Here is a 25,208-nt window from a genome sequence, read left to right on the forward strand (position 1 = left end):
TGGATTGTATCTACATGTTAGTTTGTATTTAACCCTCGCGTTGTCCCGTGGGTCAAAATTGACCTGGTTTAAAGTTTGAAAATGTGGGGGGAAAAAAAATTTCATAGCGAAACTTCCAATGTCCACATTTTCAACATTTTTGGGAAATCTTTGAAAATTTTTTTGGTGGAAAAAAATGTTAAAAACGTTTGAGCATTCACAAAAAATCAACCAAAATCCAGCAAATTTTGCTGGATTTTGATTGATTTTTATGTGAATGTTCTTCAAGAAAATATTAGAAGTTTTACTGATATGTATGTACTCACTTGAGATATTTTTAGAATTTTTTTGGAAGATTTTTACTCATTTTTTGAAAGTATTTACAATTTTTTTTTTTTTTTTTTTAAACATAAAACTTTTAAGGGAAACTTTTAACGAATTATTGGAATTTTCTTCCTGGAGGTTTTGCAAATTTTCAGAAATTTGGGGATTTTTTTTTCCTGAATTTTTTTCAGACACGGAAACAATATTTTTTTTGGTGCCCGTCAATGAGGACAACAGGAGGGTTAAGGCGGTGTTGTTTTACTGGCAGGAAAAAACACTGAGCCAACAGTGAAAATCATTGGAAAGTCGAAGCAAAAGTTCCATTGACAAACCACAAGATGGCGACACAGACTTTATAATTGGATGAGCCACCAGTCTGTGTGAACTGTACAATCATAGTGTAGTTTTCTAGAGTTACAGCTGAAACATGCCTCAGAATATCTACATACTAGGACAGGTTCAGCCCCTCACCTTTTGGTGATTACTGCCCGGTTGTATATTTGCTTGTACGCGGATATCACACATCTCATTTAGCCTTCCTGTCATTCTCAGAAGTGAGTGAATGTGTCGCATCCCACCTTGCAACTGCACACCATGCAGACACCGAGAGCTCAGATCGCACTACAGTCGGGCTTCAGATAGCACAGATCCACATTACCACGTAGTCGGTGCTTTTTTTTTACGCACTAGAAAAAGGACTTCTGTGCCAAAATCAGTGGCATGTGAACTCCTATTCCTTAATCAGTGCGAATAATAAACAGATTTCTTGTTGTTAAATCTGGCCTGAGATTACAGACAACGCGTAGTCTCTGACAAAATAATTCTCAAGGGTAGAATTTTGCTATTTTGATGGGTGAAAATGATTGTTTATTAAGGATAACGTCTAATTAATGTTTCTGTTGAATTTAGGTTAGAGCGATCTCATGTCCGCGCGCCTTCCTCTGGGTTGGACCTCACTGTGCGCGTGCGAGTCTTCCGGCCGTCTCACGCGCGCTCACTTTTTTTTCTTTTTTCACTTTTGAGCAGCGCGCTCCTTTTCTCCGTGCGCCCCTCGAGCTACCGGACAGCGCAGCCGCTCACGACTCCCAGGACTCCCGGTAATAACTTCTGTGTCAGGTACGTTCACCGTTTTTATACCTGAAAACAGCCTGAAACTCATCTGCCTCACGGTATTTTAATTTAAATTACTTGTTTTGCCGAGACCTGCCCGTTTCCCCATTAAAACTACCGGAATGTCGCGTACAAGTAACATTTAAAGGTACTTTTCCTCCAATAGCTGGGTTAATAGATACATTTCACCTCTAAACTTTTACTGTTTTGCTCGGTATGTATGTTACAATTTAACCCAGGCAGGTAAAGAGGCCTTGAAAAGCATCATTATCTTGTTTAATTAAATAGCCAGATCGGTGCTGATTTCAGTTTTTGCGAAAATTGGGTAACTTTGGAGTTTTCTGTTAAATAAAAGGAAGTTTGGCTAGCTGCCTGTGAGAAGTTATTCAAGTGTTCCTGTACCACAACTTCCACTCTTCACGCTGGAGGGGTTCCATAGAGGATGGTATTTAGAAAATCAAACAGCCAATACTGCGATATTGAAAGAGTTGAATTCACCAGATAAGTTAGTCAGCTACTCTGAAGTGGGATCTTTTGCCAGCAAAGATTTAAGGCTTGTCAGTTGCAAGGCTGTACTAATGGAAAATGTAGCTTTTAATCAAGGTAAAAGGGTAAAAACAGAACTTATTATTGTAGCTGGATAATGTTGAATTAAATGGATGTTTTTATCACACACAACTCAACAAGCAACAGTTTAATCTGAACTTTTATTTATCTGTTTAAGGTATATTACAGTGCTCTTACAAGTACACTATTTACATAGGTTTATATGTATGTGTGGAAGTTAAGAGAGGAATATTTTAATTGTTTTGGGTTGTGTATTTTTTCTTTTACTATCATATCTGTAGTTGTACAGAGCTGTGAAGATTCACAACTGCTCAAGGCATATTTCCCTTTGGAGACAGTAAAGTACATCTTATCTTACATTCGTGATAGATAAATTGTCAAATTGTTATTTAGGCTCAAGGCCTCATGCCTGTGAGACTGTGTTAAATATTCCTTCAGTCAATGCGACTGATTTATTTGGAGCAGCTACAGGAAGCCACCTTGAGGAAAAGGCCGGGCGGCCTGTTTCCTCAACATCCATCCATCTGAGGCGTTTTTGTGGCTTGAGCATGTTCTGATTGGTGTTTGTTCTGTCTTTGTGATGGCAGGTTACATAATCACACATTTAATTTCCACGTATCAAAATAAATGTTTGATTCAAAGCATTAAAAAGTTTATTGTATGGCTGTGAAGGAATTGTCCTGGAATTTTGAAGCTTAGATGGGAAAAACGCGATTAGACCATCGGAGGCCGGACTTCATCAGTTCCTGTCTTTAGCCTCGGTCCTACTCAGGAAGGAAGGGGGCGTGGACATGTTTTTAGGGTTAGAAATGGACTTCATCACTCAGTTTTCCCAAGATTCATCTGAGGGTAGAGGCAGGTGACCTCTCATTTAAGCTTAGCTCCAGAGCTTGATGTGTCGACGAGGAGTTCTGCATGTTTTCAGCCAGAAAATGACTTAAGGAAGTCACTTTTTCTCCTTGTTGGTCCCACAGAAATAGACCTTGAACCCTTAACGCAACTATTTAACCTCTGCAAATGCTCATGTACGGCATCCAACCAGTTAGCTCAGTGCTCTCTATCTAGAGGAAATGATGACATCATGTGGAAACAGGACATCCCGATGACCGAGGCACCTTACTTTTCCACTGCTCCCCTTCAGCCTTTCTGTTAGAGTGCATACGCGCTCTATGAGTGTGCGCTCTGAGGGTTCGGTGACAGCTTGCTTCCCATTGTCCTATCATTCCTGCCCCACTCACACTCTGCATCCTGTGGAGTTTCCTGCTGGTGAGGGAGCACATCAGGGAGAAACAGAGGGGTGAGAGGCGAGAAAGAAAAGGTAAGAAAAGACCCTGATGATGAGGAGTAAAGTGGAGAAAGTCTTCGCTCAGCACAAAACAAGAGTAAAGTCCTGAAACACCACAGATTTGAAGAAGTGTGTGTGTGTGTGTGTGTGTGTGTTGCTGCAGCGAGTGTTCCCGCTGGGAGCAGCTTATCTGCGGTCCACTGTGCAGGAAAGGGTGTGTCATTTGGATTTGGATGTTTGTGAGTGTGACGACGGTGATGGAGGGTGATGTTATTGTGATTTTGTGAGAATGCACTGAATGCGTGCAAGTGGCTTTTAGGTCAGAATTTATATGCGTCCTTATATTGTTCAGAGTAGGCAAAAGCTGTAGAAAGTGTAGTCTTTGTGCTGAGTATTTCCATGTTGTACCTATACTTCACTGCTATATTAAACCATTGTTTTTCCGATTAATATTTTACAAACAGAATATTCTGATCAGTTTATGAGATCAAATAAATTGACCAAGTTTAAACCACCCAACCATATATGAAGAAGCGAAATTTATCTCCTACTCAGTCAACCGCAACATTATTGTACTGCTTAGCTTCATGTTGATCCATCCATAATAGTGCCAGATAATATACAAATATTTCACTGACTAGATATTTTTGCATACAGCACATTCAGAAAGTATTCTGACACCTTCTCTTGTTGCACACTTTGTTGTGTGATTTACTTTTAAGTGGGTAAAATTGACATTATTGTAGATTCTCTGGTCTGATGTGGCAAAAAATGTTCCTTTTTGAGCAGAACTTAAAGTATTATATCTGGTGGACACCAGGCACTACTGAGCTCCAAGGTGAAGCACAATATCCAAGTGTTTCTTAGTAAGACTGGCCAGAATGGAGGGAAGGGTGAATGCAGCCAAATACAGAGAGTCATTGAAGAAACAACCTGAGCCACACCTTTCACCACAACAATGATCTGAGGCCAGGACTTTACTGGGGCGAGTATCATTGTATGTCCCATCCAGACCTCCTCATAATCCCCACAGAACATCTGTGGAGAGCTGAACATGTCAGTTGACAGATACTTCACATCCACTATGATAGAACTTGGCAGGATCTCCCAAGTTAATGGGATAAACTGTCCAAATTAAGATGTGCAAAGCTTGTAGATAATTAACTAAGAAGACTACAAACTATAACTTGTCGACCTCAGTATTTTTGTCAATGAGACTTTTTTTGGCAAGAATTTCTAAAAACATGTTTTCACTTTGTCATTAGGAGATATATGAATGTGCATTTATGGAGGAAAATTACAATTTCACCCATTTAAGATTAAAACAAAGAGTACAAAAAGTATTTTCTAAACCTCTGTTCTGGGCTGATCTGATCTGCTGACGTCTGACGTTACGGTGAGCGTATTGCGTCACTTCCTGTTGTAGCGCTGTGTTGTGTTCTGTGACTGTTGTAGCTTATCCACTCCATCTAATTTGATATTCATTAAATCTGTGTGTAGCGGTAATATTTGAATCGTAACATACACTCGTTTTCTTCACGCACCCTCTCAGTACTTAATTCTAAGTTAATCTGTTATCTCTGTCCGCTAGCCTAGCACTTAGCAGTTAGCATGGCTTCTCCCTCTTCCTCTCCTTCTCTTTCCTGCTCAGTGTGTCACATGTTTAGTTACTCCTCTGCCTCCTTTAGTGATAACGATACCTGTAATAAATGCAGTCTGTTTGTAGCTTTGGAGGCGAGGCTCTCTGAATTGGAAGCGCGGCTCCGCACCATGGAAAACACCCCGCTAGCTGTTAGCCAGGCTCCCTTAGCCGGTGCGGACCGCAATAGCATAGCTGCTAGTGTAGCTTCTGCTAGCCGTCCCCTAGCAGCTCCCGAGCAGCCGGGAAGTCAGGGTAGCTGGGTGACAGTTCGTAGGAAACGTAGTCCTAAGTTCAAGCCCGCTGTCCCGGCACACCACAAACCGCTTCACGTTTCTAATCGTTTTTCCCCACTCAATGACACACCCGCTGAGAAACCAACTCTGATCATTGGCAGCTCCGTAGTCAGAAACGTGAAGCTAGCGACACCAGCGACCGTAGTAAAATGCCTCCCAGGAGCCAGAGCGGGCGACATAGAAGCAAATTTGAAACTGCTGGCTAAAGATAATCGTAAATACAGTAAGATTGTTATTCATGTCGGCGGTAATGACACCCGGTTACGCCAATCGGAGGTCACCAAAGTTAGTGTGGCATCGGTGTGTAACTTTGCCAAAACCATGTCGGACTCCGTAGTTTTCTCTGGACCCCTGCCTGATCTGACAAGCGATGACATGTTTAGCCGTATGGCATCGTTTCGCCGCTGGTCGTCTACGTGGTGTACTGCAAACGACGTTGGCTTTATAGACAATTGGAGCTCTTTCTGGGGAAAACCTGGTCTGATTAGGAGAGACGGCATCCATCCCACTTTGGCTGGTGCAGCTCTCATTTCTAGAAATATGGCTGATTTTATTAGAACTCCTAAAGCATGACAACCCAGAGTTCAGACCAGGATGCAGAGTTGTAGTCTTCCACACCTCTCTGCAGTTTCCTCTCAGCTGTCACCCTCCAGTAATTCAGTTAGCTTTATTGAGACTGTGTCTGTCCCCCGACCACCAAAATTCAATAAATTAAGCAAATCAAAAATAAACAAAAGACATAGTAACCATAAAAATCTAATTAAAATTAATACCACTATTTCAACTGAGCGAAGAAACAGGACAATTAAATGTGGTCTGTTAAATATTAGATCTCTCTCGTCTAAATCTCTGTTAGTAAATGATTTGATAACTGATAACCAGATTGATTTGTTCTGTTTGACTGAAACCTGGTTGCAGCAGGAAGAATATGTTAGTCTAAATGAATCAACTCCTACTAGTCATACTAACTGTCATGTTCCTCGAATCACAGGCAGAGGAGGAGGAGTGGCAGCAATTTACCTCTCTAGCTTAAAAATGAACCAGAGACCTAAACCTAGTTACAGTTCATTTGAAAATCTTACTCTCAGTCTCTCTCATCCAGATTTAAAAGCTCAGAAACCAGTTTTATTTGTTGTTGTATATCGTCCTCCTGCTCCTTACTCTGAGTTTTTATCTCAATTCTCAGACTTTTTATCTGATTTAGTGCTCAGCTCAGATAAAGTCATTATTGTGGGTGACTTCAACATTCATGTTGACGTGGACAGTGACAGCCTTACGACTGCTTTTAATTCAATATTAGACTCAATTGGGTTTTCTCAACATGTAAATAAACCAACTCATAGTTTTAATCATACCCTTGACCTCGTTCTGACTTATGGCATAGAAATCAAACAGTTAACAGTATTTCCCCGGAACCCTCTTCTTTCTGACCATTTTATGATAACATTTCAATTTACAACAATAGATTGTATAGGAGTTAAGAATAAATATCATTACAGTAGATGTCTGTCTCACAATTCGGTGACTAAATTTAAGGAAATAATACCCTCTCTATTTAGTCCAGCACCACTTACTGATATAATGGAAGGGAAATATTATAATTTTACCCCCACAGAAGTGGATTATATTGTTAATAATGCTGCAGCCTCACTGCGTACAACACTTGATAGTGTTGCACCTGTAAAAAAGAAAGTTCTATCTCAGAGAGGACCTGCTCCTTGGTATAATTCCCAGCTGCGGACTTTAAAGCAGGCATCCCGAAAGCTGGAAAGGAAGTGGTATTCCACTAATTTAGAGGAAGTTTATGTAGCTTGGAAAAATAGTCTAGTAATTTATAAAAAAGCTCTTCGTAATGCCAGGACAACATATTATTCATCTTTAATAGAGGAAAACAAGAACAACCCCAGGTTTCTTTTCAGCACTGTAGCCAGGCTGACAAAGAGTCAGAGCTCTGTTGAACCTTGTATTCCTTTAGCTTTGAGCAGTAACAACTTCATGAGCTTCTTTACAAATAAAATTATTACGATTAGAGAAAAAATTAATCTGGCCCTTCCTGCAAATGTCACAGATGTATCATCGAGTACAGATACTTTAGAATTGGCTGTAAGACCAGATGGATATTTAGAATTTTTCACCCCCATACATCTCTCTGGACTCATTTCAATAGTTTCTACATCCAAACCATCAACATGTCTTTTAGATCCTATCCCAACTAGACTGTTCAAGGAGGCTTTACCTTTAATTAATTCCTCAATGTTAGATCTGATTAATCTCTCTCTAGTAACAGGTTATGTACCACAGGCTTTTAAGGTTGCTGTAATCAAACCTTTACTTAAAAAGCCCACTCTAGATCCAGATGTTTTAGCCAACTATAGACCAATTTCCAACCTCCCATTTCTCTCCAAAATTCTGGAAAGAACAGTTGCAAATCAATTATGTGAACATTTACAAAGGAATAGCTTGTTTGAAGAGTTTCAGTCAGGCTTCAGAGTGCATCATAGCACAGAAACAGCTCTGGTGAAAGTTACTAATGACCTTCTCATAGCGTCAGATAATGGACTGGTCTCTATACTTATTTTATTGGACCTTAGTGCAGCATTCGATACAATCGACCACAAACTTTTATTACAGCGACTAGAACATTCTATTGGCATTAAAGGGACAGCACTGGACTGGTTTAAATCCTACTTATCAGACAGGTTCCAGTTTGTGCATGTCAACAATGACTCTTCTGAGCATACTAGGGTTAATCATGGAGTTCCTCAGGGTTCTGTCTTAGGACCAATACTGTTCACACTATACATGCTTCCCTTAGGCAACATTATTAGGAAGCACTGTATTAATTTCCATTGTTATGCTGACGACACTCAATTGTATTTATCTATGAAGCCAAATGAAACTAATCAGCTAGCTAGACTGCAAGATTGTCTTAAGGACATAAAGACCTGGATGACCTATAATTTCTTACTACTAAATTCAGACAAGACTGAAGTCATTGTATTTGGCCCCAAACATCTTAGAGAATTGCTTTCAAAGCATATAGTTACTCTGGATGACATTACATTGGCCTCCAGTACTACTGTGAGGAACCTCGGCGTTATCTTTGACCAGGACATGTCCTTTAACTCGCACATAAAACAAATCTGTAGGACTTCCTTTTTCCACCTGAGAAATATTGTGAAAATCAGGAACATCCTGTCTCAGAGTGATGCAGAAAAACTAGTCCATGCATTTGTTACTTCTAGGCTTGACTACTGTAATTCCTTATTATCACGTTGTCCCAATAGCTCTCTGAAATATCTACAGCTGATCCAAAACGCTGCAGCCAGAGTACTGACGGGAGTTAGCAAGAGAGATCATATTTCTCCTATATTGGATTCTCTTCATTGGCTTCCTGTTAAATCTAGAATAGAATTCAAAATCCTTCTTCTGACATATAAAGCTCTTAACAACCAATCTCCATCATATCTTAAAGACCTGATAGTACCATATTATCCTAGCAGAACTCTTCGCTCTCAAACTGCAGGCTTACTTGTTGTTCCTAGAATCTCTAAAAGTAGAATGGGAGGCAGAGCCTTCAGTTATCAGGCACCTCTCCTGTGGAACCAGCTCCCAGTTTGGGTTCGGGAGGCGGACACCCTCTCTATTTTTAAGACCAGGCTTAAAACCTTCCTTTTCGACAAAGCTTATAGTTAGGGCTGACTGGGGGACCCTGACGGGGTATGCTGGTGTTTTCATTTGCACAACTGACTTCCCCTCTTGACGTCCCTTTAGTTTGCCCCTAGTTATGCTGCTATAGGCCTAGGCTGCTGGGGAACCTCTCTTGATGCACTGAGCCCTTCTCTAACTACCTATGTATTTACTATATATACCATTATTGCATTACATTCACTCTGTTTCTTTCTGTGTCCTTTCTCCGAGTGTCCCTGGTCCCAGAGCTGGATGCTGGATGCTTCAGATGTGTGGCTGTGTTTTATGGTCCTTGTGTCCCACCCCCCCACCTCTCTATCTCTACCCCTCTATCTGTATCCCTCTATCTCTACCTCTCTACCTATACCCCTCTACTTCTATCCCTCTATCTCTACCTTTCTACCTCTTCTGTCCCTCTCAACCCGCCCGGCCAGCAGGCAGATGGGTCCCCCCACATTAGAGCCGGGTTCTGCTCGAGGTTTTTTTCCCTGTTAAAAGGGTGTTTTCCTTGCCACTGTCGCCTTTTGGCTTGCTCTGGGGGTCAGGCATATGGGTTCTGTAAAGCGTCTCGAGACAATTTGACTGTAATTGGCGCTATATAAATAAAATTGAATTGAATTGAATTACTAAGTTTTTTACTTTAGAAACTTTAGGCACATTTCGTTGATGATTATAACTACTTTTAATTAATCGAATCTTGAATACATACCTTGGATAATATTTAAAGTATAGTATGGCTACTGTTAAATTACCAGAATATTTTCTCCTGCTGTTGTGTAGTTCTGTTATAGGTTTTACTTAAAGAGCTGGGTCACTAAATCACTAAAAAAACATGCAGCAGTGCAGTTTTTGAGAGTCTGATATCCAAGATTTATGCCTCCTTGCCAGTCCAATGGAGATGAATTGAAATTAATCTGGGGTGCTCATTAGGGGTTTGTTAAAAAATTCAGCAGTGACACCTTTTTCCGAGATCTCACAGTTGACAATTTTTTGGGCACGGTTTCTTTGGCAGCAAGTAAAATCTGTAAATTGTGAAACTGTATGTCTTCAAATGACGAGGGGCACGTACTGGCATTAAGGTGAAACATGACATGAAAAATATCAACTGTCAAAGGGATAAATGCTCTAAAAAACTACCTAATAATCTGATGCAAAAGGATCTGATGTTGCAGAGAGACTTATCAGACATAAACACCACAATTCTCCCCACCAGAGGAAGCAGCTTCTCTTTCACAGCGTATTATAATTATTCCTTCTGTGTGTTCGCGTGATGCTATAAAAATCTACCATGACATTCAGCAGCCAGTCAGTGACATGAAGTTTAATTTTGACATAGCAACAAGACAATTCTGCGGAAAGAGTGTGACTGAAAAGTCATTGTATTCTTGGTATATTGTGGCAAGAAGCAACCTTTAATCGCAGTTGTGTTATGAAGAAATAATGTTTAGTTGTTGCATCATATAGTAGCAGGACAACGTATTTTAGATAACGTTTAAGGCGTTGTGTGTTTGTCATTGAAGGGCCTTTTAATGGAACATTCATTTTATTCTTATTTACACAGTTGTATCTTAAATGCTTAATAACTTTAAACTTGCATCATTCCACCTAGGAGTAATTCCTTTCAATGTATATCATTTTTGCTATTTAGTTTCAAGAGGCAAAGAGGAACTCAGACTGCACTTTACTTGTGCTGGTGTTTGGCACTTTTTCTGATTGTTTTTCCTCAAACACTGAAAAAGCAGCAACAAGTATGCAGTGTACCAGTTTGACTATACAGAGCTCACTTTACCACTCATCACCAGTCTCATCACCCGCCCACACTCTCACACTTTATACTTGTATCTCTAAACTTTGTGACAGATTGAAACATAAACCCAAATTGTTATTACGAAGTACAGGCAAGGGTGAGGAGATAGACACGTGTGGTTCAGTTTTTAACTCTGCACCTTGACACATTCGGTATCAGCATGTAGGTGCACAGTGTTGTTCTTCTTACATTTCTGTGAATTGCGCTTCATTGTGTAAGACTTTAGGGCTGAATTGTGTTTTTGTTTTCATGAAGGTGTTTTTTTTAATGTATGTACACCTCAGGTCATCTGATTTATTGTCTGCTTTTTGAGTTATCACAGCTTCTGTGTGCAGAGAGGAAGACAGACAAGAGCAAGAATATCTGGTCAACAGGAACCCAGTTGAGAACAATGGCTGCCCTGCAAACACTCCCCGGTGTTTCTGTGTGTGTGTGAATACATATCTGTTATTGTATCAGTCTTGTCTGTGGTCATCTGCCAATCCCAGAGAAGCAGGAGAAAAAAAAGAGGCGAGCAAAAGGGCAGAAGAGAGATAAGGATGAAAGGGAAGAAGCTTCTTTTACGCCTTCTGTCACTTCTCCTTTATGTGGTTTATCAGAATGAGAAAGAAGTCAGCAGCTGATGGGTGGATAGAGAGAGAATATGGAAGGTTGTTGTTCGAGGGGTGTGGGCGCCGAGTAGAGAACAGCAGCAATAGTGAGGGAAATGTGTTGAGGGAGTTTGTGGCACTGCAGCTGCTTCGAGTGTGTCCATTTGTGTGTGTGTGGATGGACCCTGTCCTCAGTTTCCAGGAAAAGGGGGGAGCCATCAGAAGGGTGGACAGGAAACTCTAACAGGGCTAACTTCCTGCAGCTCTCATGATGGCCAGTCTGATAGTGAACAAGTGTGTGTGTGTGTGTGTGTGTGTGTGTGTGTGTGTGTGTGTGTGTGTGTGTGTGTGTGTGTGTGTGTGTGTGTGTGTGTGTGTGTGTGTGTGTGTGTGTGTGTGTGTGTGTGTGTGTGTGCGTGCGTGTGCAGATTCTGCACATGTAAAGCTTTTGCGTATTTTGCACCGAGTGAGCAACAGATTGTTCTGGATGTAGCCCATAATAGCTTTTGTTGCTTTAAAGATTGTGAGGAATTTCTAGGAATTCGAAAGCTGACGCTGTTCACTGGGACCTCTGCTGTTTTTTTCATGACGAAACCGATTTTTTTTTTTGTCCTTCGCTGCCATAACTTGTATTGTTCTTCCTCTGTGTGACTTCCCCCACATTCCTCAGTAGGTGGGGTGGCTGTATCCAGGAGTTAGGTCAGTTTTAAAGGTTGTCAGTTTGAATCCCACGGTCGCTCTACACTTAGTTGTCAGTTTATCAGACACATCTGACTGAAACTATTCCAGGACATTATAAGAACTCGTCAGTAAATCCAACCTTTACAAGGATTATAGATGATTCAAAAATTTTATGGCTATTTGGGTGGTAGCTGTTTGTGGTCCTATTTAGTTGTATTGACTTACATTACCACGTTTTTCTAATATTTTGTTCACAAACTACATATTAAAAACTGCAACCTCAAACACATACAGTGTATGTACAAGATGGATGTAGCCTAATCTCTTTAAAGCCAACAGGGAAGTGACTTGAACTTGCATTCTTTCTAACAACCAGCAGGAGGCGACTCCTTTGGTTGCAAAAAGAAGTCAGATTGTATAGAAGTCTATGAGAAAATAACCCTGCTTCTCACTTGATCCTTCAACATTTTGCTAATGAGTTTATGGTCTCAAATGATAGTTTCAACTCTCTGTCAAAACAGCATGATGCTTATTTTGTAAATTGTGGTCCCATTTAGTGAATATAGACGGTAGAGCAGTTCATACTTTGGAGTGGGACTCCCTTGTGATTGACAAATTGCTCAGGCTCTGAGTCAGATCCACTCTGCAATCATCACATATGGTTTTAAAACATCAAGATGACCATGACTTAATTCCAAACTTGAGGTTTCACAACTGTAGTCCACAAACCACTGGGGGATGTCACAGTAGCTACATCCATCTTTTATATACAACCTATGCACCAGTGTGACTGTTGTCTTGATTCTCAGACTGCAGCTGATGTTTGTTTTCACTATTGGTTCCTCTGCCAATTATTTTCTTGGTTAAAATGTCTAAATTGCTTTTCTTCATCTATTTTATCTTTATATCCTTTTAGTACTTAAATTTATATTGGGGGCTGCACAGTGGTTCTGTGGTTAGCACTGTTGCGTCACAGCTAGAAGATCCCCGGTTTGCGTCCTCGCCTGGGCCTGGGATCTTTCTGTGCGGAGTTGGCATGTTTTCCTGCGTGGGTTTTCTCCGGGTTCTCCGGCTTCCTCCCACAGTCCAAAAACATGCTGAGGTTAATTCTAAATTGTCCGTAGGTTTGAATGTGAGAATGCTTGTTGGTCTCTATGTGTAGCCCTGTGATAGACTGGTGACCTGTCCAGGTGTCCCTGCCTTCACTGTAAGTCAGCTGGGATAGACTCCAGCCCCCCCTTGACCCTAATGGGGATTAAGTGGTCTATAGGTGATGGATGGATGCATTTATACTGTTTGGCATTCACTGTGGATAGCAAAGGAAGAATTTAATAGTACGGGGAAACATGCTTCTTTACTGTGCATATGACAAACGCTTTGAATCTTGAATCTAAAAAATATCAGCAAAACATTTTTTTTAAAGCCCCCCCCCACAGTTTACTAATACTCAACATGACATCATGTCATTACTCATCTTGTTTGAACAACTTTCTAAAAAATATGAAGTTTTCTGTAACGTGACAGAAAAGCAACAAATCATCACGTCGAAGTTGGACGAGATATTTTTTGCCTTTTTTGCTGTCACCAAAATAGTTTCTTGAACTGTGTAACAGTTTCAGCCAATAGTGAACATTATTATCTTCACAATGGGAGGGGGGATTTACTGCAACATGGTTGTATCATAACTGTAATAATTAAAAGGATCACAGACAAGCAAACAAGATCTGTGTTAATTTGTGACATTTAGATTTCATTTGATTGTGTTGACCTTGGACAGAGCCAGTGTAGCAAGACTCTTACGAGTATGTATTTAGGTTCTGCTGAGGAAATAATGTTGAAAAGAAAACCATGTTGATCAGGGAAGTTCATGTTGATAACTGTACACTCGCCTCTGCACGCAATTAAAATGTTTTACTGTCTGTTGTTTCCTCTAGTTGTGCGCTCCAGCTTTTGCTTTGTCAACACACATTCTATTGAAACAATGTGGATTGCTTAAAACTGGAAGTCCAAATTGCGTACATGAGCGCACTACAACACAATGATCTTTGTGAAACCCATTTCACATTGCTACCGACAGTCACTTTGTGTCAGTTACCCCTTTCTAATGATGACATTTACAGAGTCATTTCACCACAAACCCCCACACCCACACATACACGCAGGCACATTCACAGACATACACACACACACAGGCATGTTCACACACACACACACACACACACACACACACACACACACACACACACACACACACACACACACACGCACAGCTGTTGACCAGAGAGAGTGACTGAGTACCCTCTCGAAACAGCAAAGCAAAAAGGGAAGTGGCTAACCTCACATCTCTCTCTGTCTTTCCTTATCTGAAGCTGTCTCCATTTTTTTTCTAACTTCTCTGTCTCCTCGCGTCTGCCTTCACGCTTCTCTTTATTCACGCTTTACCGCTCTTGAGCCTTACTCTCACATTCTCCACCACCTTTTCCCTCTCCGGTTCTCTGCCACTCATCCTCTCTTTGCCCTGCTCTCTCATTCCAGCCCTTGTCACTCACTTCTTCCGTCTTTTTTCCAGTGGCGATGGTGATTGACAGATGATCTGACAGAGGAAGACATCAGGTGAGAAAAAGTTAACTTCTCTTTCCCGCCCTTCCTCCACCCCCTCTTCTTCTTCCTCCTCCTCCTCCTCCTGCTCGAGGGAAGTTAAGTTTTTTTATTTAAAGTTAGTTACTTCTCTCTTCACAGTTCTCTATACTTTTTTTTCACTCACTAGATGTTGTTAACCTGTGTTGCTTTCACTTTCAGCAAGCTTGTGTTTGAAGTCTCAGTCTGCATTGACAGGCTTTAGGGGATTACCTACAGTAATACTGACATTGATATAATTCTTATTTGTTACTGTTATTTTTTATTGTGTCTGTAGATTGTGATCCAGCAGTTAATGAAGTAGGAAAGTTGTTACTATGATTGAACACATGAAGTTTATCAATGATGATGTTGGGAGATTTTGCAAAGTTTGACGGAAAAAAAACCCCCAACATTATCTGTATCATAGGCAGCCTGGACTACAGTGTTAGAATGTGTTTTTCAATATATTATCAATTTGCATGATGGGAAATGTAGGATCTGTTCTTTTTTCCCCCTGACACATACTCTGGACTACAAATCGGACTGTTTCAGCTTGTGCAGCTTAAATATACACACTTCTTTCTCTAACACATTGTCCATAGTCATAATAAAGAACTGTATCTAGTTAAAATGGTGCTTTACTATATTGTCATTGATTTCCTATTTATACTCCAGCATCCACTTATAGATACGCCACAGGAGGAGTTACACCCTAACACATCACTACAACACACTTCTGCCTACATCTATATTAGCATGTGTTAATTATGACTGCGTGTGAATATGCACAGTCTTACCATTATGCATACTTCAGGTACTAAAAGCCTTCTGTACTCTGTGCACAGCTTGAGATCCTATTAAATAGGCGCAAGCAGCAACAAAGAGAAGAAAAATTGACTTTTAATGTTAGTTGTGGCACGTTACTGTAACTCTGCTTGCTTTCGCAGACGCCGTCTCCGTGCTGGTTATTATGGGGTGTGCCTGTTGTAAGCAGAAAAAGTCTGCCAAAGCAGTAGCAGCAACATCAGCAGCAGTAGACATTACAGATCTGTCTCCTAGCAACGCAGATGGAGGGTCGTCCGCGGCCATGACTCAGGGCCGTTACTGTCCTGACCCCACTGTGACAATCCCAGACTTCAACACACCCTTCCCCTCCAGCACCATCTTCTCCAACTCCAGCTCACACCAGCGGCCTGGAGGTTGGCAAAAATGTCTGTTATATTACATTACCTAAGCGCTAGGGGGTAAAAATCAATGTACTAATTAACAAGTACAGTTTTTCATAATTTAGCAACAGATCAAATCCAACCTCTCGAGCACTTCTTCAGTGATCATTGTTTCTGTCATAGAGTTTGTGTTTACAGTCCAACTTGTTTCCATCTCCAGACTCAAATATCTGAGCTCTTCTAAGACAGCAAAACAACCCTCGTGTATAACTGGAAGCTGATAATTATCTCGTTTAATGCAAATACAGGTGGTGGAGTCACTCTCTTCATAGCTTTGTACGACTATGACGCTCGTACTGAAGATGACCTCACTTTCCAAAAAGGAGAGAAATTCCAAATCATCAACAACACGTGAGTACAAATGCACAAAAGTCACTGTATTTGTATTTGTTTACAGATGTTGACATTTTTAATAGAAAAAAAATCCCTATTACGATTGAAGTAACAAATGAAAATATATTTGTCATTCAGATTCCTGACAATACGCATCAGGAGCTGATAAACGAATTTTAATGTGATCTGTTAAATGTGTTAAATTAGATCAGTTATGACTTCCAAAAGGTAATTAATTTTGTTTGCATACATTAAATTCCACAGGCTGCAATTAAATGGCACCCATTAACACTGCAAACTGTCAGAGGTCTCAGTAGCTGCTGGCAATGTTGACAAGCTTGTGTTCTTTAAAAACATTTAGTATTTTTCCAGAAATCTGAAATGAATTTATATGATGATGTTTCTGTTTATATTCGAAAGCGAAACAGAGGTGTTTGGAAGTGGGGGTTTTTTTGTTGTTTTTTGTACACCAACCAAGTTTGAAGTTGTGTTCCTTATTTTCTTTCTGATCTTGGCTTCTTTAAGTCTTCTTAGTTTTATGAAGATCAGATTACTAGAAAAAGATGCAATATTTCCCATAAGAGTTTATATTTTCTGTACTTTTTTTTTAAATGTATGTAACTTTGTTAGAAGTTGTAAACTTGAAGCATTTTTTACACTATTGTATCATACTGAACTGTGAGCTGACCGCACCATCTGTCACCAACTAACCACTGCTGTTCCATATGTATGTGATGTTTTGCATCTGTACAAGTAAAAAAAACATTTTGTGTGTGATTTTGTAGAGAGGGCGACTGGTGGGAAGCTCGCTCTTTGGACACTGGAAACTCAGGTTACATCCCCTCCAACTACGTAGCTCCTGTGGACTCCATACAAGCCGAGGAGTGAGTGTGCACACAAACACACACACCAGCACACAAACACATTAGTGACACTGAGTTTGACGGAGTATAAGGACTGATAGTTTACGTTGTAAGATTGTCTCAGTGATTGACATTTAGTCTGAAGGCAGAGGTCAAGCGAGGTGTTCTGTTGCTGCAGTGACCCAATGAGTGTTGTTATGGTGACAGGTGGTATTTTGGGAAGATGGGGAGGAAGGATGCGGAGAGACAGCTGCTGGGTCATGGCAACCAGAGGGGAACTTTCCTCATACGTGAGAGCGAGACCACCAAGGGTAAGGAAACCACACATTCAAACATGCACTCTTTCTCTCAAAAGATTAACTCCTCTGAATGTGTAAAATCTTTCTGTCTATAACTTCAACCCACTTCGTGCTTTTTGTCCTTGCTTTCCCTTCCCTGTTCCCCTACTTTCCCGATCTCTTTGCAGGTGCTTACTCGCTGTCCATCCGTGACTGGGACGACAACAAGGGAGAACACGTCAAACATTATAAGATTCGTAAACTAGACAACGGTGGCTACTACATCACCACCAGATCACAGTTTGACACTGTGCAGCAGCTTGTAGAGCACTACACAGGTAACGCACATCAACACAAGGACGCAAATTCTTCCATTTCTTTTCTGCCTTTCCTTCAGAGTGAAGTATCCTCATGCTGCAAAGCTCCTGTTTCCATGGCTTCAGTCCTAAATTTTCTTTGATTCTTCACATATTCATTCACCAAATAATTTAAATCTCTTTCTGTTTGCACTTGTATTCATAATTACACTATTATCAGTGCTACAAAGTAAGCACATATACTGAAGTGCTTTACATGTAAAGCAGTGTGATGTTCATACTTACTTACTTGAGTATCTGTATTTAATCGTGGCTTAGACTTTTATTTTTCTGCATATTAGAGGAAAAATTTCCTTTTTTAGCTTGGCAGATTCAGATTTTACATTTAAATGAATGCTTATAAAATATCACCAAATGTAAAAAAGTACCCAGCAGTATGTCATAAAGCAATTAAAATGAGTTCCACTTCAACCAGCTGTAACACTGAAAGTCTGCTTACATGCATCAAAAAATAGTGACCTACTTATGTAATATATATGAAATACAAAACTCTAAGCAAGTATAGATGTAGCCTAATTAGTACTTTTTTGATACTTAAAATACAGTTTGATAATAACAGGCTGGCCACATTTCCGTTCTTACATAAGTTGGACTTGAAATGCATCATCTTTAGATTGTGGTAAAATGGTGAAGGGGTTTGAAAACTTCTTTAACAACTGACCATTAGTAACTTTTTAAGCTTAATTTAGAAGTTTGTGTGAGAAGGGTTCACACCCTCTACTTCCTCTGTTCTCTGTCAATGTTAATCTGCCCCCTAGTGGCTGATACTGATATCAAATTCTGCAGTGTGGGATCATGAACCTGAGAGATCTAGCAGCATGTATCCTATCAGTTCTCTTAATAATTGTAGAATTGTTTTATTGCCTTTTTTTGTATTCGCTCAGACTGTGTGTTTCTGTCTGCTGTGCTGAAGTTTCCTTGTGTGTTTGGTCTTCAGTTTTTGGTTAGCTTGTCAATTGCATAAGCACATAAGCAGCCTGTCTTGTCCTTTCTTTATCTCTGCACTTGCTCTGTTTTCTTTTCTTCTTGTTTCCTCTTTTTGCCTGTCTGTTTGCATCTCTCTCTCAGAGAGAGCGGCAGGACTATGCTGCCGTTTGATTGGCAGCTGTAAGCGGGGCATGCCTAAGCTGGCCGACTTATCAGTGAAGACCAAGGATATGTGGGAGATTCCCCGTGAATCTCTCCAGCTGATTAAGAAACTGGGAAACGGCCAGTTCGGAGAAGTCTGGATGGGTAGGACCAATGGGGCTGTGTTGAAGAGGGAGGAGGGGAGGTAACAGCTGAAGCACACCTGAATAAAACAATATTTAGGCAGCAGCAGCAGCAGGTACATATAATACGTTTGAGCGTTGTTTGAGTTTGAAGAACATCAGTAAACATTTCTGGTGTGAAGACCTTACAAAAACTGTAAAGCCCTGTGATCTGTCTTTGTTGTCTGCCTATGCTTGCAACAAATACACCTTGGGATCCAACCACACAGACGCAGAAAATAAAGAAGTACTCTGCACCAGATTCTCAAAAAAAAAGAAAGAAATGTATGTGAGAAAAATCCCACAGAGGCCGTGGTAATTAATAAAAATGGGATTTTATTTTTTATCCAGGTGTGCAGAGCTACTCCCTTCGCCCCCCATGATTGCATGTGCATGTTTCATCATCTCACTGCACCTCTTTGTCACCCCCCCACCCATCTTTCTTCCATCTTTCCACCCATCACTGCACCTCTTTTCTCCCATTCTCAACCACCTACTCCTCTCCTCCCTAACCTTCATCTCAACCCTCTTTTTTCAACTACCTCCTCCCCCTCTCAGGCTCTAATGATGGGCTGTGTTATTACCTGACAAAACCGTGTCCCACCTCCACCCCGCTCACCATGGGTCTTGGGCGGGATGCCTGGGAGGTCTCGAGAGAAACGCTGTCCATGCAAAGGAAGCTTGGACAGGGCTGCTTTGGGGACGTGTGGATGGGTGAGACTGATACCGCCAACCCCTGACACCTTCTACAGGCTTAGAGGGAAAACTGTCTGTCTAGCATTGTCCTCTGCTGCGTCCGCTACTGTCCTGTGGCAAAGATTGTTGGAAAAGCTCAGTGTCTGGCTGTGGATGGCCATTTGTGTCAGTTTATGTAAGCAAATCTTTTCACATATTAGCTGGTATTTCCCACAGGATGTTTTTTGCAATTACACCTATGACCAATTTCTGTCAAAGCTGTCATACAATTTCCCTGACTGAATCCGAGTGTGTTGGGTTTGTGAGCTGTGCAGAGTTTCTCCCTGAGGCCAGCCGTGCTCTGTGCCTGTCCATGTAACTCAGGTGCTGCTGGTGTTGATGTAAGACCAGAAACCTCCCTCCCACCCTCCTAACCTCACCCTGTCATGTCGTGCATGCTCTCCAAACTAACAATCATATGCATCCACCAGAAATGTGACCACGTGTGTCCGTTTGTTACAGCCTGCATGTTGTGCAGTACTCTGTATGTGTGCGTGTTTCCATCGACGTAGTATGTATGCTGTGCGTGTATGCAGCCATCACTATGACAGAAAAGGTTTGCATGCTTGTGCAGTATCTCTATGTGTGTGTATCTGTGTGTGTATGTTTGTGTGTGTGTGTGTGTGTGTGTGTGTGTTCATGCTCTGTGCGTGCATTAACATCCGCTTGTCTGTATGCCAGGCATGTGGAACGGCACCACCAAGGTAGCGGTGAAGACTCTGAAGCCAGGAACCATGTCCCCTGAGGCCTTCCTGGAGGAGGCTCAGATCATGAAGAGACTCCGTCATGACAAGTTGGTGCAGCTCTACGCCGTTGTGTCTGAGGAGCCCATTTACATTATTACTGAGTTCATGAGCCAAGGTATCAGGCTGAATAAACTGTCACGACTCTGACGTACTGTAGATATGAACTGCTGCCCTTACAGGGGGAGTTGGAAGCCTCACTGATGCTAAGCTTCTGAACTGAATGCTGCAGAAATTGAAAAAAACTGAAAAGCATTCATTCACCATATAGGATACACAAATTCTCAATTTGCTATAGTAATACATTAATAGAACAAAAATAACAACAGTACAATAGAAATATTGAAAATAACTATGTTTTTTTAAAAACAATAAAAACAATATTTTATAAAATCTTCACTTGCAATACATTGAAATATGAATTATGACAATCAGTGGACACATAGTAGATTTCTTTAATTTATGTGAGTGCAGTAGTTCATAAGAAAATAGTAGGGTGCTTCTGAAAATGCTCTATTCTCAGAAACACCCTAACTTGTAAAGAAACCTTTCGAATAAATAAATAAATCATGTGTCTGGGTCTGCACCAAACACATTCACTTTTAATTGCCCACTGTCCTGACTCTCATCCATCTTATGAAATGACATTTTTGAGGTATCCTTCTCAGCATGCACCTAACTAACAAACAGGAGTAAAACATAAACTGTCAACACTGAAGACATTTACTCAACACATTAAAAATTTGGCAGAAGGGTGGTGATCGGGAGACGTTTTGTAATGTGGAAGACTCTTTGGTTCTCTGAGCATGACATTTGACTTACCTGTGGAGATGGCTTGGGGGCAGGCAAAATATTACTTCAACATTCACTGAAAACTATAAAGACTGAGGCAAAAGTTGAAACTGAAATGTGTTTGTGCAGAGGAGTTTACTAAAATGTATCACAGTGTGAATTTACTTGCACCTAGCGTGATGTTTGCTTCACAATGTATAGTTTTGAACACGACAGAAGATGTGTTGGAAACAGTAGGCATAAGGGACTGTCATGATCATACTTGTCCCTCTTTCTTTTTCAGGAAGCTTGTTGGACTTCTTGAAAGATGGAGAGGGGCAGAGCCTGAAGCTGCCTCAGCTGGTGGACATGGCTGCACAGGCGAGTTAAAGACCGACACAAACACACTGTGACAAACTAGAAGAAGCTTATATTTCCACTGCAGATCTGAACACTTTCTATCTCTGTGGGTGTGCAGATTGCAGCTGGAATGGCGTACATTGAACGCATGAACTACATCCATCGTGACCTGCGAGCAGCCAACATCCTTGTTGGAGACAATCTGGTGTGCAAGATCGCTGACTTTGGCCTGGCTCGGCTCATTGAGGACAACGAGTACACAGCCAGACAAGGTAGGAGGATGTCATGTTAAGTGTGTGTATGAGGAGTGCTATGCTTGCACAGTGCTATGATTAAAGGTGTCTACTTCTGCTTCCATGCCTATATTTTTATACCTAACCTGTCATAATTATATGATTATGCATCGTTACTGTGTTGCCATGGTTTCAGGAGCAAAGTTTCCCATTAAGTGGACGGCTCCAGAAGCCGCACTATACGGACGCTTTACCATCAAGTCTGATGTCTGGAGCTTTGGCATCCTACTAACTGAACTCATCACTAAAGGACGTGTGCCATATCCAGGTACTAAATGATACTCTGCTCGTTCAGTACATTTTAATTTCACAGCTTTAATATCAACGACGGTGAAAATTCTCTGCACATTTTCAGCTAGAGTCTTATGTAGCAACTACCTGGAGAAATAGTTGCATATGAGAGAGGCTTGGGGGGTTGGCTTACATTTTCACAGCAAACAAACCTCATTACGGTGCTGTTGGTCACTGAACAGCTCCACTGGAGACTTCATGGCTTAAGCACCTTGCTCAATAGAGCATTACGTGTGAATGGAGAAAGAGGGGTGACTCTTTCTTAAGCACCTGCCACCCTGCTGTGTTAATTAGCATGCAGATCATGCCGTTTCCTGGTTTTACTGCACTGTATGTCCTTTAGCACTTATTTCAATGGGTGCAATAAATTACAAATTTCTTTCACTTCCACATTATTATTGATAAATTTGCAAAATTGCTGCTTTAACCGAATATATTGATTGAAAAATAGAAATGGTAATTTTGAGTTTTCTGTGGCACTTATGTTGTATTGTTCTTTTACTTCAGACATTTTACATTTTGAACTATTGACAATCTCGCTGGGATTAAAAATCGCTTTTACAAGGGAGTCACGGCCAATTTAACTGCACCGTTTTGTTATAGCACTTTTTATACAGATTTATTATGAATTAAATCAAATATGAAGAGACTAATCAATGATCAGAACTCACAGATGGTCGGAAGAATAACGTGAAACTGGTGAAATAATAGCAATATCTGAACTGTAATGAACAGTATATAAACAGGGATGCAGTGATTTAAAGGGTTTAAGGATAAATACAGAAGATTGCATATGATGCGCAGCCCCGTGTAAGACCAGTTGCCAGTTTTTAGCTGTTTTATAGTTTGCTGAAGCCATGTGTGCTCTATGTGCCTGTAATTTATTTAAACTCGTTAAATTTACTCACAGTTGTTTTGATATTCTTTCAAGCTTAAAGCCCTTTATAATGCAGTTAATGAATATATCACATATAATGGTTTATTAGAGTTACTTACATGTTTAGTCCAGATTCCCATGCTGTAATTTTAAGTAAACATAATACTGAAAGTGATGCAATCAGCTCAAATATTCTCACCACTACTGTTTTATTCTTATCATCTTTGCCTCTATAACCACAGTGTCTTTAATCAAACCTTTTGTCTCCCACATCCGCATCCTCCCTCCCTCCTCCATCCCTTTAGGCATGAACAACCGTGAGGTGCTGGAGCAGGTGGAGAGGGGCTATCGGATGCCCTGTGCCCCGGGCTGCCCCGCCTCGCTCCATGAACTGATGGTGCAGTGCTGGAGGCGGGAGGCCGATGAGAGGCACACCTTTGAGTACCTCCAGTCCTTCCTTGAGGATTACTTCACTGCCACGGAGCCGCAGTACCAACCCGGAGAGAACCTGTGACCACACTAGCGTAGGACAGACGGGGAGCAATAAATGGACAGAGACGGAGATAGACACATGCATACAAATACACTGACAGGCATGTCGTAGTACATATACATGCGTTCAGTGTATTTGTTGCACAGATATTAAGAAACATATCATTCCCTTGTTTAAATGTTTTTAAAGACTCTTTGATCATTGATCGCTGCAGCCCGTTCAGGACAGATCAGTTAACCACGTTGAAGAGCAGATTCTGAGCTCTTCTGGTCGGGCCTCGCAGTAATGTTGCTTTACTCTGTAACCATGACAACAAGGAACTGAAAGAAGATGTAGATGGTTGTGTTGGGGTGGGGGGAAGTCGAGTGGGTACATGATCTGTTCAGCTGCCATATATGTTCAGGTCCTTTGATTTCTCTTTCTCAGAAGAGCATTTTAGTGGATCGACTGTTTGCCGGAGATAAATGCGACGATACAGAGAGGTTCACAGGTGCGACAGGTTATCAGACGACATTTTAAATACAGTCTTTAAAAACTGTCAGTGAACCCCGTGGACCTGTGTGGTAACTGACTAGATTATGTACAGACACAGACACTGCTATTTCAGGTTTAAGAAGATTGACACTTCTGCAATAACTGAACAGAGGTCTGGTTTCTTCTTTTCCATGTTGTTCAGAAAAAAATGCTCCATCCATGTCTGTCTCCTCGAACTGGTTTCCATGTTTCCACCAACATGTGCCTTAATGTGGTCAAATTTAAGGCTGTTTTAGATTAAGTGCCTTTATTAATGTGTTAGGAAAGTCTGAGGGGAGGGATGGTAAGGAATTCCTTTTATTTGTTTGATATTTTGTATGACAATTTTGTATGAATTGTCTCGTTTGTTGTTTTAATTTAAGTCAGATATATCTGTGCATCACAAAGCATTCCATACCTAGTTAACATGTATGCAGTTTTCATCCATTGGGAGGGCAGCATGAAATGTTACACATAAAGGGGAAAGATAAGTATCAGAGGCCTGTGGAAAAATAGTGTTTTAAATGATTTTTCTTGACAAGAATGTAACCTTCATGTTGCGATTCCCCTGTCATGTCATTGTAATAAAGATCAGATATCTTTTCCAGGGTATGGGACGTCTCTTATTATATGTGCATTTGGGCTTTAACACTGTCACAGCATAGATTTTGATGTTTTGTTAAATGCAGTGGTGGAATATAACTTAGTAGAGGTAATTAGTTGCACAGCCAGCAGTTAATACAAATGAGTTCTTAAATCTATTGTTCCTGCATCTCAGCAGATTATATCTTTGACTAGATGGAAGCAACCTCAACTCGCTAAACAATGGGTGACTTCTCTTTGCGAGTCTGTGGGTCATTTAGATTTGTGCCTGCAATTTTTTCTGCACATTCTAACAATTACTTCTAACCTGCTCCTGTTTTTCAAAGAAAGTGCCCCTAACCAGCAAATAAAAGAGAAGGTTAAAACAGGCTTAATAAAACAAGAAAAAAAAATCATTCTCATAAAAATCATGTTGACCTTGAAACTTCTGAGCTTCCCATAAAAGCATAAGCGCTGATGGGCCTTTGCACGAGCTGCACTGGTACTGGCTTCAGAGGTTTACTTATCATTGACATACATGTATTTATGGCAAAAGAACAAACAATGGAAGCTTTTCTCCTGAATCAATGATCATTTCTCATGTTGATTCATTAAAGTGCTGTACTGAAGTGCAAT

At 40.8% G+C, this 25,208-nt stretch overlaps 1 protein-coding gene across 3 annotated transcripts; it reads left to right on the plus strand.

Annotated features, from left to right (window-relative positions):
* The first annotated feature begins 1,028 nt into the window (after positions 1–1,028).
* On the plus strand, positions 1,029–24,602 carry yrk (Yes-related kinase). Of its 3 annotated transcripts, none has more exons than XM_023269046.3 (13): positions 1,029–1,419; positions 14,538–14,581; positions 15,535–15,786; positions 16,062–16,164; positions 16,932–17,030; positions 17,217–17,320; positions 17,476–17,625; positions 19,473–19,628; positions 20,331–20,510; positions 21,468–21,544; positions 21,642–21,795; positions 21,953–22,084; positions 23,290–24,602. In XM_023269046.3, the coding sequence occupies exons 3-13, from the start codon at positions 15,558–15,560 to the stop codon at positions 23,496–23,498; spliced, it is 1,593 nt and encodes a 530-aa protein (XP_023124814.1). In that variant the 5' UTR covers positions 1,029–1,419; positions 14,538–14,581; positions 15,535–15,557; the 3' UTR covers positions 23,499–24,602. The 3 variants fall into 3 exon arrangements, with proteins under 3 accessions (XP_023124814.1, XP_023124812.1, XP_023124813.1); XM_023269044.3 differs by lacking the exon at positions 19,473–19,628 and adding an exon at positions 18,733–18,897 and having other exon boundaries at positions 1,046–1,419; XM_023269045.3 differs by lacking the exons at positions 1,029–1,419; positions 19,473–19,628 and adding exons at positions 2,305–3,298; positions 18,733–18,897.
* Positions 24,603–25,208: the final 606 nt, after the last annotated feature.

The sequence above is a fragment of the Amphiprion ocellaris genome, chromosome 15, assembly GCF_022539595.1.
Source record: "Amphiprion ocellaris isolate individual 3 ecotype Okinawa chromosome 15, ASM2253959v1, whole genome shotgun sequence".
NCBI classification, from domain to species: domain Eukaryota; kingdom Metazoa; phylum Chordata; class Actinopteri; family Pomacentridae; genus Amphiprion; species Amphiprion ocellaris.